The following is a 14,185-nucleotide window of genomic DNA, read 5'->3' as shown; positions in this document are numbered from 1 at the left end:
ATGTGATTTATTTACAAAAGATCATTATGAAAGAGGCCTGATTTATTGATTATGTGATTTATTTACAAAAGAACCAGACTGAGCCACTAGTGGTGGGGGACACTGTAAAATGTATTGATCCGATACCAAATACATGTAGGGTCAGTATCCGATACCAAATACATATAGGGTCAGTATTGCCGATACCAAATACATATAGGGTCAGTATTGCCGATACCAAATACATATAGGGTCAGTATCCGATACCAAATACATATAGGGTCAGTATTTCCGATACCAAATACATATAGGGTCAGTATTCCGATACCAAATACATATAGGGTCAGTATTCCCGATACCAAATACATATAGGGTCAGTATTCCGATACCAAATACATATAGGGTCAGTTTTGCCGATACCAAATACATATAGGGTCAGTATTCCGATACCAAATACATATAGGGTCAGTATTGCCGATACTGATACGATACTTTTTACTTTAGGAAATATTTTTTAGCATTTATCCACCTTATTCCTGGCTCCCATGATTCCTTGCGCGAAAAAGGGGTGCGACTTCCAGTTAGTTACGACATTAGAGCCGGCATTTTCCGGTTAGTTACGCCTCCGTGCCGGCATTTTTAAAAAGCAAAACAAAGCTCAGCTGACCAAAGCATCCTAGATATGTGGGAACAAGGGCCATCATGCCTGCAAAGGGAAAACGCTATCATACCACTGCCGTCTATGCGTGCGGGTTGGTTATTAACCCACTGAACAAAAACTGGTCCAAAATATGTCCAGAAGACGTGGTCGCCGAACTCCAGAAGACGTCTTCCGAGTAGCCACAATGAAAGTTTTTAAGACGTATTTCCTGGACGTTGAATAGATGTGTTGTTCTGGGTGTGATATAGGCGTCGCTTGAAGACATCTGAAAGACTTAATTAGACATCCAGAAGACGTCCTCAGAGTAGCCAGAATGGCAGAACGTCTACTTGCAACTAATTTTGGCTGTCTATAGACGTCCCGAATGGGGTCAGGCTGGACTATTGTCCCAATGTCATTTATTAACTGATTCTGCACTGTCTGACTCCTGTCACGCCGCTCAAAATCGGGACTGTCCCAGGAAAACCGGGACATCTGGTCACCCTACAACAACCACAGGTCAGGTCTATGTCTCTGGTTGCACGTATGTGTTCACGCGTGTGTGAGTGTGTGTGTGTCTGTGCGCAAGAGAGAACTTACACACTCCTCAGTCATCACAGATTACCGACACGTACACATACACACACACACAAACATGGCAGCCTGGGAGCTGTTCAACACACACACACACACACACACACACTGATTCTGTCTCTGATCTCTCTCGCTCTCTCTTTCTCTCTCTCGCTCTCTCTCTCTTTCTCCCTCTCTCTCTCACACACACACATTTTCATGTGAGACTCATCAGTCATCAGAGATTACTGTGACAACAAATAGCTGTGAGAGAAGGTGAAGAGAGAGTAAGAGAGGGAGAGAGTGAAGAGAGAGAGGGGAGGGAGAGAGTGAAGAGAGAGGGAGAGAGTGAAGAGAGAGAGAGTGAGAGAGGGGAGGGAGGGCAAGAGAGAGAGTAAGAGAGGGAGAGAGTGAAGAGAGAGAGTAAGAGAGGGCAGAGAGGGAAAGAGAGAGAGAGTAAGCGCTTTCAACTTAACCTCCATTTAATGCACAGAGATTTGTTACCCGGACATGCTACCCTTCGGATGATTCACATGACGCTAACCTGCGGACTCCATACGGACCTCACACGGTCTATGTGTGAGCGACATACACACACTGAGTTTCATCTTAGCTTAGTTTTTACGGATACTGGCACTACATTGAAGTTTACAAGCTACTAAAATGTAACAGGTTGCACCACGCAAATTAGTTTCAACGTAACACTGAAGTTTACTTAAAGCTACAGGCTAACGTACATCCCCTTCCCCTATGTGTAAGTCATAAGAAGTAGCCTGTAAAAGTCATGTTAGAACGAGTTACTGTCACCTTCACTAGCTATCCACTGAGGTAGCCCAGGCTATGTTAGGCCACCAGTGGTGGCTGAAATATTCCCAAAGCACATACAACAAAATAAAGTCCGTTATTTGAAAATACAGTGTTATTCAGTAACTGAGACACTCATCCATGCCTTCATCACCTCCCGCTTGGACTACTGCAATGGTGTTCTGTCTGGACTGCCCACCAAGGCCCTTAGCAGACTCCAGTATGTTCAGAACTCAGCTGCCAGGGTTCTAACCCACACAAAGCCCTGGCAGCATATCACCCACATTCTCCAACAGCTCCATTGGTTGCCAGTCAAGTCAAGCCTACAAGATCATCCTGCTCACCTACAAATCTCTCCATTGACTCTCACCACAATACCTCACAGATCTCCACCCCTAAACCCCCCCCCCCCCCCCATTTATCATACAACGTTGCAGGGAACGTTGAGGTTGTGAATCTGTGACGCTTGGTATGAATTTTAACCAGATGTTGTTTGTTTCGTTCACACATAGCTAATTAACATAATAGCCGGAGGTAACACTAGGTAGGGGGGTAGTGTAAGAGCCCCTCTAATACCCCTCACTGCATACTGCCCCTCTAATACCCCTCTCATACCCCTCACTGCATACTGCCCCTCTCATACCCCTCACTGCATACTGCCCCTCTAATACCCCTCACTGCATACTGCCCCTCTAATGCCCCTCACTGCATACTGCCCCTCTAATACCCCTCACTGCATACTGCCCCACTAATACCCCTCTAATGCTCCTCACTACTGCCCCTCTACTACCCCTCACTGCATACTTCCCCTCTAATACCCCTCTAATACCCCTAACTGCCTACTGCCCCTCTAATACCCCTCACTGCATACTGCCCCACTAATACCCCTCACTGCATACTGCCCCTCAAATACCCCCACTCCACTCACCACAACACTAATACCCCTCTAATGCCCCTCACTACTGCCCCTCTACTACCCCTCACTGCATACTGCCCCTCTAATGCCCCTCTAATACCCCTCACTGCATACTGCCCCTCTAATACCCCTCACTGCCTACTGCCCCTCTAATACCCCTCACTGCATACTGCCCCTCTAATACCCCTCTAATACCCCTCACTGCATACTGCCCCTCTAATACCCCTCACTGCATACTGCCCCTCTAATACCCCTCACTGCATACTGCCCCTCTAATACCCCTCTAATACCTCTCACTGCATACTGCCCCTCTAATACCCCTCTAATACCCCTCACTGCATACTGCCCCTCTAATACCCCTCACTGCATACTGCCCCTCTAATACCCCTCTAATACCCCTCACTGCCTACTGCCCCTCTCATACCCCTCACTGCATACTGCCCCTCTAATACCCCTCACTGCATACTGCCCCTCTAATGCCCCTCTAATGCCCCTCACTGCATACTGCCCCTCTAATACCCCTCTAATACTCCTCACTGCATACTGCCCCTCTAATACCCCTCTAATACCCCTCACTGCATACTGCCCCTCTAATACCCCTCTAATACCCCTCACTGCATACTGCCCCTCTAATGCCCCTCACTGCATACTGTCCCTCTAATACCCCTCGCTGCATACTGCCCCTCTAATGCCCCTCACTGCATACTGCCCCTCTAATACCCCTCAATGCATACTGCCCCTCTAATACCCTTCTAATACCCCTCACTCCACACTGCCCCTCTAATACCCCTCACTGCATACTGCCCCTCTAATACTCCTCTAATACCCCCACTCCATTACCACTATTGCCCCTCTGATACCCCTGCTGCTCTGCATACTGCCCTGTCTGATACCCCAGTAGGGGCTCGGGGGAGTTGCCATAGTTACAATACCACTGTGCTCTCAGTATCAGATCTGTCTGAAATTAAATCACGCTGAGAAGATGGAACCAGACACACACACACACACACACACACACACACACACACACACACACCAGAAGACTGTAAATGTGTAGCTCCACCAGCCAGTCACATGGTAGGTAACTCAGCTCAGCCCAGCACAAGACAGACACACACACACACACACACACAGACACACACTCCACAGACACACACTCCACAGACACACACTCCACAGACACACTCCACAGACACACACACTTAGAAACAAGATTATTTTGGATTATTATTATGGTCTGAGCGTTGCGTTACGCTTGCAGCTTGCTAATGGGATCCCTGCCTAAACAGGACACACACACACTCTCCCCAACTCTAAACAGGACACACACACTCTCCCCAACTCTGAACCGGACACACACTCCACACCTCTAAACAGGACACACACACACTCCACAAACACACACACACACACACACACACACACACACACACACACACACGGTCTCCCCAACTCTGAACAGGACACACACAGTCTCCACAACTCTAAACAGGAGACACACACTCCACACCTCTGAACAGGAGACACACACACTCCACACGTCTGAACAGGACACAGTACACACACTAACTCTGAACAGGACACACACACGGTCTCCATGACTCTGAGGTCCAGCAGAGCTCATACAAGGCAGGTCTGATTGTCTGATTGGCAGTGTGCTGTGCGTGCGTTTGCTAACCCAATCAGAGCCCAGCGCACCTGGCCTGACACTGCTGCTCTGTCTGAGCACTCCACACTGTGATGTCACAAAGCCACATTCCACGTTGCCAAGCGACACTAATAGAATGAATTCAAACCGAATTCTGAGTCTGCAGCAGAGAGGAGGCACATCACAGAGAGGGAGAGAGAGAGAGAAAGAGAGAGAGAGAGAGAGAGAGAGAAAGAAAGAGAGAGAAGGAGAGAGAAAGAAGGAGAAAGAGAGAGAGGGAGAGATCAGCTGACAGAGAGGAAAGAGCATCTGGAACACATCCAGGTGGGCAGAGACTGCTTTTATTCAGCCTGGTTCACTAGTGTGCTGCCCCCCTCTGGCTATAGGCTGCACTGCAGACAGACACTAGTGAACGGAGGTCAGCTGTGTGGCTACATAACACATTAAAAATAGATGGCTCATGCAGTGAGTGAGGCCTGTTTGAAAGCGTACACCTGTGAACAAGTGCTATTAGCTAGCCCATCTCACAGGCCCAGTGACATGTGGGTCAGGCTAGTGGTGCTATGCTAACCCATCTCACAGGCCCAGGGACAGCTGATGTGGGTCAGGCTAGAAGTGCTATGCTAACCCATCTCACAGGCCCAGGATCAGCTGATGTGGGTCATGCTAGAAGTGCTATGCTAACCCATCTCACAGGCCCAGGATCAGCTGATGTGGGTCAGGCTAGTGGTGATATGCTAACCCATCTCACAGACCCAGGATCAGCTGATGTGGGTCAGGCTAGAAGGTGATATGCTAACCCATCTCACAGGCCCAGGATCAGCTGATGTGGGTCAGGCTAGAAGTGCTATGCTAACCCATCTCACAGGCCCAGGGACAGCTGATGTGGGTCAGGCTAGCGGTGCTATGCTAGCCCATCTTGACTGGCCAATGTGGGTCAAGCTATTTATGACGGAACACATGTTGGCCTCTGATGACAGTCATCAATATCATTCATGTACACAGGGCTAACATGTCCATCAGCTAGTAGAACACACACACACACACACACACACACACACACACGTCATGTATACTAGGCTAACATGTCCATCAGCTAATCTTGTACACCTGTAACACTAGTATAACACACACATACACACACACACACACACACACACACACACACACACACACACACACGTCAGGAGTGATTACAGATATGAACTCAGCTGTGAAATGTGTGTGTGTCATAAAGACTAGAAGTGTGTGAGCAGAGTGGTAGATATGAATATGGTGCTCTAGTTCATGACATTAATGATGTATAGTATACAGTAGCTCTATCACACACACACACACACACACACACACACACACACACACACACACATCATGTACACTAGGCTAACATGTCCATCAGTTAATCCTGTACACCTGTAACACTAGTATAACACACATACACACACACACACGTCAGGAGTGATTACAGATATGAACTCACCTGTGAAATGTGTGTGTGTCATAAAGACTAGAAGTGTGTGAGCAGAGTGGTAGATATGAATATGGTGCTCTAGTTCATGACATTAATGATGTATAGTATACAGTAGCTCTATCACACACACACACACACACACACACACACACACACACACACACACACACACACACACAAACACACATTGATGTGTTTTCATTTCAAAAGAAAGCCTGGGGTAAATTTTCACTTTTCAGTTTTTGAGTTACACTTTAAAGCAAAACTAAAGCACTTTTCCTCTGTCGCACACACACACTATTTGTTTTTCCAGCAAATAACAGACAAGGTAGAATATGTTGCATGATTTTATGAAAGTGTGGTGTATTGTGACATCGAAGCAAGTCAAACTTGTAGTTTCTGATGTCTCAATTCATGGAACTACAGATGCACTACCCCACCTCGTAAAGTCACATAGTGTTATAGCCGATAGAGGGCCGCAAAGTGAAAGCAGAAGTGCCGTTCTCCCTATTAGGGCGCACTCATACTAGGTACGTTTCACCCTTACCGTACTGGAGCACGGTTGCCTCTGGTTCCTGGTCTGCGCTCAAACTGTACTTGGGTACGATTGAGTTGCTGTGTTCTAGAATCTTTATGCAACGTGTGATTGTTAATTGGAACGTTATTGTTTATTTCATCATTAATGACGTCGTGCTTCCATGCGTACCGTACCAGAGTCCACCTCCTCCAAGCGTACTAGCGTACCGTACCCCGGTACGGAACGAAGCGATCACACTGGTCAAACGAAACGGACTTAAGGGGCCAAGTGTACTCGGGAACGGTACGAATTGCCTAGTGTGAGTACGCCCTTAGGAGTTGATGAACCGCTGAAATGATTTTGGAAACATTATTCTAAGGTACGAAAAAACTCTTTAGTGTTGCTTTAATAATCTTTATGTCCTCCCTTTCCGTAGATCAGCTACAGTATGCCCCTAGAGAGGAAGGTGGGGGGCATATGGAGCTCTATCAGAACAGAGTGTAAGTAGGCAAAAGAACTAACCACACAAACTAGCAACTACAACTGCCCAACATGACCAGGCTTTCAAATGCAGATTCTACCCTGGGAACATTCACTGGTGATAGTATGTTGTAACAAAATGTAGCTTGTCGCTGATTCTCTTTTTGTACTCTTTATTAACTATCAAATCCGGCTCAATTCCCATCACTTGTTCCCCCAACACTACACACCCCACACAGGCTAGACACACACCACGCTTCGTAGAAGTGGACACACACACAACCACATTAACAACACACACAGGAAGTGACAACTACACACAAACACTTTAGCTCTGCATCACACCCACTGATCTATAAAGAATACCTGGATAGACTATCTCATTGTTGCTGACCCATCAACAATGAAGCCAATGGAACTGTCCTGAGTGGTCCCATAATGGCAGCGTGGTGTTCCAATTCCATTGTTGCAGAACGGCAACATTCTTTTACTGTCTTTTACTGTCTATGCATTCCTATGGCAAGTGGTCCCATAATGGCCGCCGCCGCTGAGGCTTCAGAATTTTGACGTAGATGCTCTATCCAGGTATTCTTTATAGATCAGTGATCACACCACACAGCACTCTGGTGGGACATTTCCACTACGGTCCTGGGCCAGCCCCAGGCTTTACCCCGGTCTTAAACACCGGTGCCTAGCCCCAGTGTTGTATTTCCACTACTGAGTTAAACACCGGGGTTTTACGTGAACTTGGAATGTTTACTATACAAACGTAATAGCCTACGTTAATTTCCCGGGAGAGATGCATATCGCCGCCTATCATAGCAGAAGTAACCTCCGACATTAGTGCTGAAACTAAAACTTAGCCTACGCCTACATAGGCTAATATTAACGGTAGGTTAATAGTTCTGCATGAAAGCTGACTGTAGCAGCCCCTCACTCGGACGTTGGAGAACTAGCTGGCAACTTATTACTACCTAAACAAATCAAGCACTGACTCAAAACGGGGTGACCAGGAATGCTGCAAAGTGGTATAACACGTGAAAACTAGCGTCCATTTTTATTTATATTTTACTTTCTCGAAACAAATAACTGAAATAACGGTAGCAGCTAGCTGGCTAGGCTAAAAACATTGTTACGTTTGATTCCATTCCCACTCCCGTTCGAAGTCCCCGGTCTGGCCTCGGTGCGGCCCTGCCCAACTCCGGGGCCAGACTGAGGCCGTTTGAGCCCTGGCCCAGGGCCGGCCCCGATCATGGAAAGACATCAAGCCCGAGGCTTTACCCCAAACACCGGGGTTTTACCCCGTAGTGGAAATACGCCATGGGAGACTATACCACACAGCATTCTGGGAGATTACACCACACAGCATTCTGGGAGATTACACCACACAGCATTCTGGGAGACTACACCACACAGCATTCTGGGAGATTACACCACACAGCATTCTGGGAGATTACACCACACAGCATTCTGGGAGTCCACAGTCCAGAACCAGTAGGCACGGGTCGTTACACTATGTTAGCTGGGATATTGCTACAGCTAAAGCTAGCTTCTGTAATCTTGCACCCAAGCTTAGTTAGTCAGGGTGTACAGCACACACCCAAAGCTTAGTTAGTCAGGGTGTACAGCACGCACCCAAGCTTAGTTAGTCAGGGTGTACAGCACGCACCCAAGCTTAGTTAGTCAGGACATACAGCACGACAGTAGCTTCTGTAATCTTGCACCCAAGCTTAGTTAGTCAGGGTGTACAGCACGACAGTAGCTTCTGTAATCTTGCACCCGAGCTTAGTTAGTCAGGGTGTACAGCACGACAGTAGCTTCTGTAATCTTGCACCCAAGCTTAGTTAGTCAGGGTGTACAGCACGCACCCAAGCTTAGTTACTGTAGTCAGGGTGTACAGCACGCACCCAAGCTTAGTTACTGTAGTCAGGGTGGACAGCACGGCAGTAGCTTCTGTACTCTTGCACCCAAGCCTAGTTAGTCAGGGTGTACAGCACGCACCCAAGCTTAGTTAGTCAGGGTGTACAGCATGCACCCAAGCTTAGTTAGTCAGGGTGTACAGCACGCACCCAAGCTTAGTTAGTCAGGGTGTACAGCACGCACCCAAGCTTAGTTAGTCAGGGTGGACAGCACGCACCCAAGCTTAGTTAGTCAGGGTGTACAGCACGCACCCAAGCTTAGTTAGTCAGGGTGGACAGCACGCACCCAAGCTTAGTTAGTCAGGGTGTACAGCACGCACCCAAGCTTAGTTAGTCAGGGTGTACAGCACGCACCCAAGCTTAGTTACTGTAGTCAGGGTGTACAGCACGCACCCAAGCTTAGTTAGTCAGGGTGTACAGCACGCACCCAAGCTTAGTTACTGTAGTCAGGGTGGACAGCACGGCGGTTGCCATGTCATGCATGTAATGACAGAATGCTACTTGTGACTGACTACCATGTCAGTGACTCTTAATTATCTTGTGTTGGAGTCGCCGTAAACAGTGGATCTGAGACATTAGTCCTGTTTATATTCTGTGAAACAGCGTAACCCAATCATCCCAATAATATGACCAGCTAGACGGTATAGACGCTTCAGGCTATGACATGAAATCATATTTACGCTCTGCACACCCATCACTCTCTGTGAAATAGCACATTGCACACCATACATCACCAGAAACAGCAGGCCTTACCGAATAGGAGGATATACAACATGCCTCTACAATATATAATTAGAGTAATCATCACTTGTGAATGTGTCTCTTAAATCTGCAAACTTTTACTAAAGTTGCATTGAAATCATTCAGCAAGTGTATTTTGTCAGGTAACTATGACATTAACCAATGTTTGAGATGTGTGAATTACATCAGGGCCACATCAGGGCCGTATCAGGGCCAGGACAGTGCCGTATCAGGGCCGTATCAGGGCCACATCAAGGCTGTATCAGGGCCACATCAGGGCTGTATCAGGGCCATATCAAGGCTGTATCAGGGCCACATCAAGGCTGTATCAGGGCCAGAAGGCTGCTGTTTCCTGAGACCATAAAGCAACAGGTTGCCCACACACTGTTACCTAGCAACAAAGAAAAACAAGCTTGCTTCCTGGTGTTGGTGTAGCAGAGTGTGTGCTCTCAGAGAGATCACAGCAGAGGAGAAGTTGGGCTTTACTTACCTTACACTCACACACTCACACACACACACTCACACACACACACACACACACACTAACACACACGCTACTCTGATGTATAATTCACAGGCAGCGAGATGGACTGAGTAACAGACAGATGAGACAGAGGGCCACACATTGCTGATCTCACTCTCACACACACACACACACACACACACGCACGGCTGCCGGATCTAACCTCTGATACACACACACACACTGCAAGTGGAGGAGCAGCTCCGAACAGGTAAGAACCGATTTTTATAACACACACTCTCACACACTAGTGATTTACAACACACTCTCACACAGTTGTGTGTACGGAGGCAAATGCTAAATACTCTTTTTATTTGGCTGCAGTGTGTGTGTGTGTGTGTGTGTGTGTGTGAGAGTGGTCACTCTACCTCTCTGTTCAAGAGGCTGCAAAAGACGTGAGAAATACTGCTGTAACAAAGCAGAACTCTTAACCTCTTACTGTAACAGAGCTCTTAACTCTCTCTCTCGCACACACACACACACACACACACACACACACACACACACACACTCATACACTACTCTTAACCATAACCCAGATTACTTTCTCTCTCACACACACAAGTGTCCTGGATGTGGTGTGAGTTCTTCATGACTGCAGGTTTGTTACTGAATGGAATCTGATTTGAGTTGAGATATGATGAATGCAGCTCCCAAACACACACACACACACACACACACACACACACACACACACACACACAGCATCTTCCATCCTAGTGATTTGTGTGCTGTGACCTGTAAGACTACCCCTGTTCTGATGATGTCATTACTCTACTTGACCGTCAGGCCCAGGGGGTCAAGCCCGTGTTGATTAGCTTCGGCAAGTTAGCAAGCGCCATTTTCAAGTATGGCGCTTCATGGAGCATTTTAGAACCAGCTCCGTGCACGAAAATCCGTGTTGGGCACGAGCTGTCATGCGCGTACATGTTGGTGGACGGGTACCTACAGCCAATCACTACTCTGTGCGACAATCCACTGGACTCAGGTGTGCGTTCCCGAGCAACTTCTTCTGCTTGTTGTTACGCGGCAAGCAAGGTATGTGCATTATCGCCACCCTCTGAACTGGAGTATGACTCCCTTTTTCCAGAATGTCCAATAGAAATCAATGTAGGTCCATGCGTAATTTCCAGCTTGGGAACTTTGCGCATGGTCAGAGCCGACTGGCGCTGGATCGGAGCTCCTGTGTTCAATATGGCGTTGACGAAAATTGGCCGGATTTACTAGCCTAGCATCAGCCATTCATTTGTATGGAGGGCGGGACTTAGTCACGCTCTCCAGTTATATATAATACCTCCATGGTCAGGCCCCAGCGCTTTGGTTCACTCTACTGCATTCTGGGAAATGTAGTACATGACATAATACTACAGCTAAATAGTCTTTAGGCCACTTCCATAGTCATTAGTCAGTAGTAGTATAGTGTGTATGTATATGTTACAAGTCCCGGTCAGGACCGTGGCAACAAATAATAAATATTCCTGTAAGACAGGAGAAAAGAAATGAGGAGCAGACAGACACCGATGTTAAGTGTTTGGTCACGAAGTTGCTTCTGATTTTATTAAATAACAATCAATCAATAAGATATACTTTGAATCCTCAATGGCTGTTTTAAAGCCCCAATACAAGCGTATTATGGAGTGACATGTCAATACAAATACAATTCCATTCATACATTACATAACATTCACCCATAACTAACATCCATATCAATACTGATAAAATACCACAAGTTAAATTACTGTTACAATACTAATCATGTTTACATCAATGAATGAAAGGCTACTTTGCTTGAATAAATGGCTATACCATTACTTTAAATGAAAACTGTCTGGCAGACCACTATGACACTATCCATACTGAACATAGGCTACACACAGACAAAACAGTTTCTCATTAAGGCACTCAGTGCTAAATACTAGGCTACATGTAACCCACTCACATTCAAATCAACTATCATTCACTCCAGTATTCATCATGACTATATTAAACATTCATGTAATTCGAATAAATCATTAAATCAAGTTATCAATATCTATAATCATTAAACTGTAGCTTATATGTTCAAATCAGTGCATCGTTAACATTAACAAAATTGCTGTTTCTTTAAAACCGTGTATTCACTCATATAACCGTATCTTTAAACCTTTGTCAAAATGTTATACTCTCGTTTATTATCCCGTGTCTCATAACACAAATACTCAATGAACTACTAGATTATCGTAGTAGGCTATATAAAAAACAGTGTGTGTCAGCTTTAAATGTGCTCGTTAAACATCGCAAGATAGCAATCTTGAAAACCAGTGTGTGTCAACTTTAAATGTGCTCGTTAAACATCGTAAGATAGCAATCTTGAAAACCAGTGTGTGTCAACTTTAAACGTGCTCGTTAAACATCGTAAGATAGCAATCTCTTGAAAACCGAGTGTGTTAACTTACTATGCTAGGCTAACTGTCAAATACATGACTCAATACTATGCCTATGAGCCAGTTAGCTAAAGACGGCGGCTAACGTCTACTGTAGGCTACTTCTCTTTGCCGCCAGAGCTAGCTCGCGAGACGGCAACTGAAAGTTTACCTCAGCTAGCGATCTCATACATTTAAATGTAAAACTAATGTTATGAAGTTTCAATTTACATAAAAATAGGTTGTCAGACAAACATCAATACAGAGCTGACAATCAACAACAAAGAAGGACAGTTTACCCGGCACTAACCTGTAAGACAGGAGAAAAGAAATGAGGAGCAGACAGACACCGATGTAAGTGTTTGGTCACGAAGTTGCTTCTGAAGTGACCGCGGGGGTCCACCACTCAAAACAACCCCAGGTGGAACGTCAGTCTGCATCACTCATTGAAAGTTCGATAGTATAAAAATAAAAGTCCTACTAGGCATAGTGCCGTTCTAAGTGAATAAGGTAAATATAAATACAGTAAATAAACAAATATAAAACAAACTGTGGTCACCTACTTAGGGGCGCCACATAAATATCTGTGTATATCTCTGTGTGTGTGTGTGTGTGTGTGTGTATATATCTGTGTGTGTGTGTATAAATCTGTGTATATCTGTGTGTGTGTGTGTGTGTGTGTGTGTGTGTAGGCCTACTCTGCAGCAGCATGGCTAAGGGGAAGAAGGCGTCGGAGCCTAAAGGTCGTAAGGTCACGCTGAAGATGGCGAAGGCGGCGCTGCGCCTGACGGTGGACGGTAAGCGGCGGCTGGACCTCAGCAACATGGCCATCGCGTCCTTCCCCAAGTGCGTCCTGCAGCTGTGTGTGTGTGTGTGTGTGTATCTGTGTGTGTGTGTGTGTGTGTGTGTGTGTGTGTGTGTGTGTGTGTGTGTGTGTGTGTGTGTAAAAATCTGTGTATATCTGTGTGTGTGTGTGTGTGTGTGTGTGTGTGTGTGTTTGTGTATATCTGTGTGTGAGTGTGTGTGTGTGTATAAATCTGTGTATATCTGTGTGTGTGTGTGTGTGTGTGTGTGTGTGTGCTGTGCCTTTCCCCAGGTGCATCCTGCAGCTGGGCGACCTGGAGGAGCTGGACCTCAGCCGCAACCTGCTGCGCTCGCTCCCCGACTCCATCGGCCGCCTCACCAGCCTGCGCGCGCTGGATCTCCATAGCAACCGGCTGGAGAGCGTTCCCCGCGCCGTGGGCCGCCTGCGGGCGCTGGTCACCCTGGACCTGAGCAACAACCGGCTGACCTCCGACCCCGCGGCGTTGCCCCCGGAGACGGGCCTGCTGAGCGCGCTGCGCTGCCTCAACCTCGGCCTCAACCGTCTGGACGCCGCGCCGGACTTCCTGCCCGCCCTGCGCGAGCTGCGCGAGCTCGGTCTCTACGGCAACCGGCTGACCTCCGACCCCGCCGCCCAGCTGCTGCGCCGCCTGCCCAAGCTGCAGCGCGTCAACATGGCCGACAACCCCCTGCCCCCCCCCTCGCCCTCGCCGCCCCCCTCCCCCGACCCCGTCTCCGAGCTCTACCTGG

The 14,185-nt window shown here is 47.2% G+C and overlaps 1 protein-coding gene across 1 annotated transcript in view; it reads left to right on the top strand.

Annotated features, from left to right (window-relative positions):
- Positions 1–10,351: 10,351 nt before the first annotated feature.
- The window catches only part of lrrc18b (leucine rich repeat containing 18b), a 7,703-nt gene continuing 3,869 nt past the window's right edge, over positions 10,352–14,185 (top strand). The window contains exons 1-3 of the mRNA XM_062533313.1: positions 10,352–10,422; positions 13,319–13,459; positions 13,710–14,185. The exon at positions 13,710–14,185 is cut by the window's right edge and continues 166 nt beyond it. Coding sequence (XP_062389297.1) covers positions 13,323–13,459; positions 13,710–14,185 — 613 coding nt within the window. The 5' untranslated portion in view covers positions 10,352–10,422; positions 13,319–13,322. The remainder of the gene's footprint in view (positions 10,423–13,318; positions 13,460–13,709) is intronic.

The sequence above is a fragment of the Sardina pilchardus genome, chromosome 3 (genome assembly GCF_963854185.1).
Source record: "Sardina pilchardus chromosome 3, fSarPil1.1, whole genome shotgun sequence".
Taxonomy (NCBI): domain Eukaryota; kingdom Metazoa; phylum Chordata; class Actinopteri; order Clupeiformes; family Clupeidae; genus Sardina; species Sardina pilchardus.
This window is presented reverse-complemented; position numbering and strand designations above follow the sequence as displayed.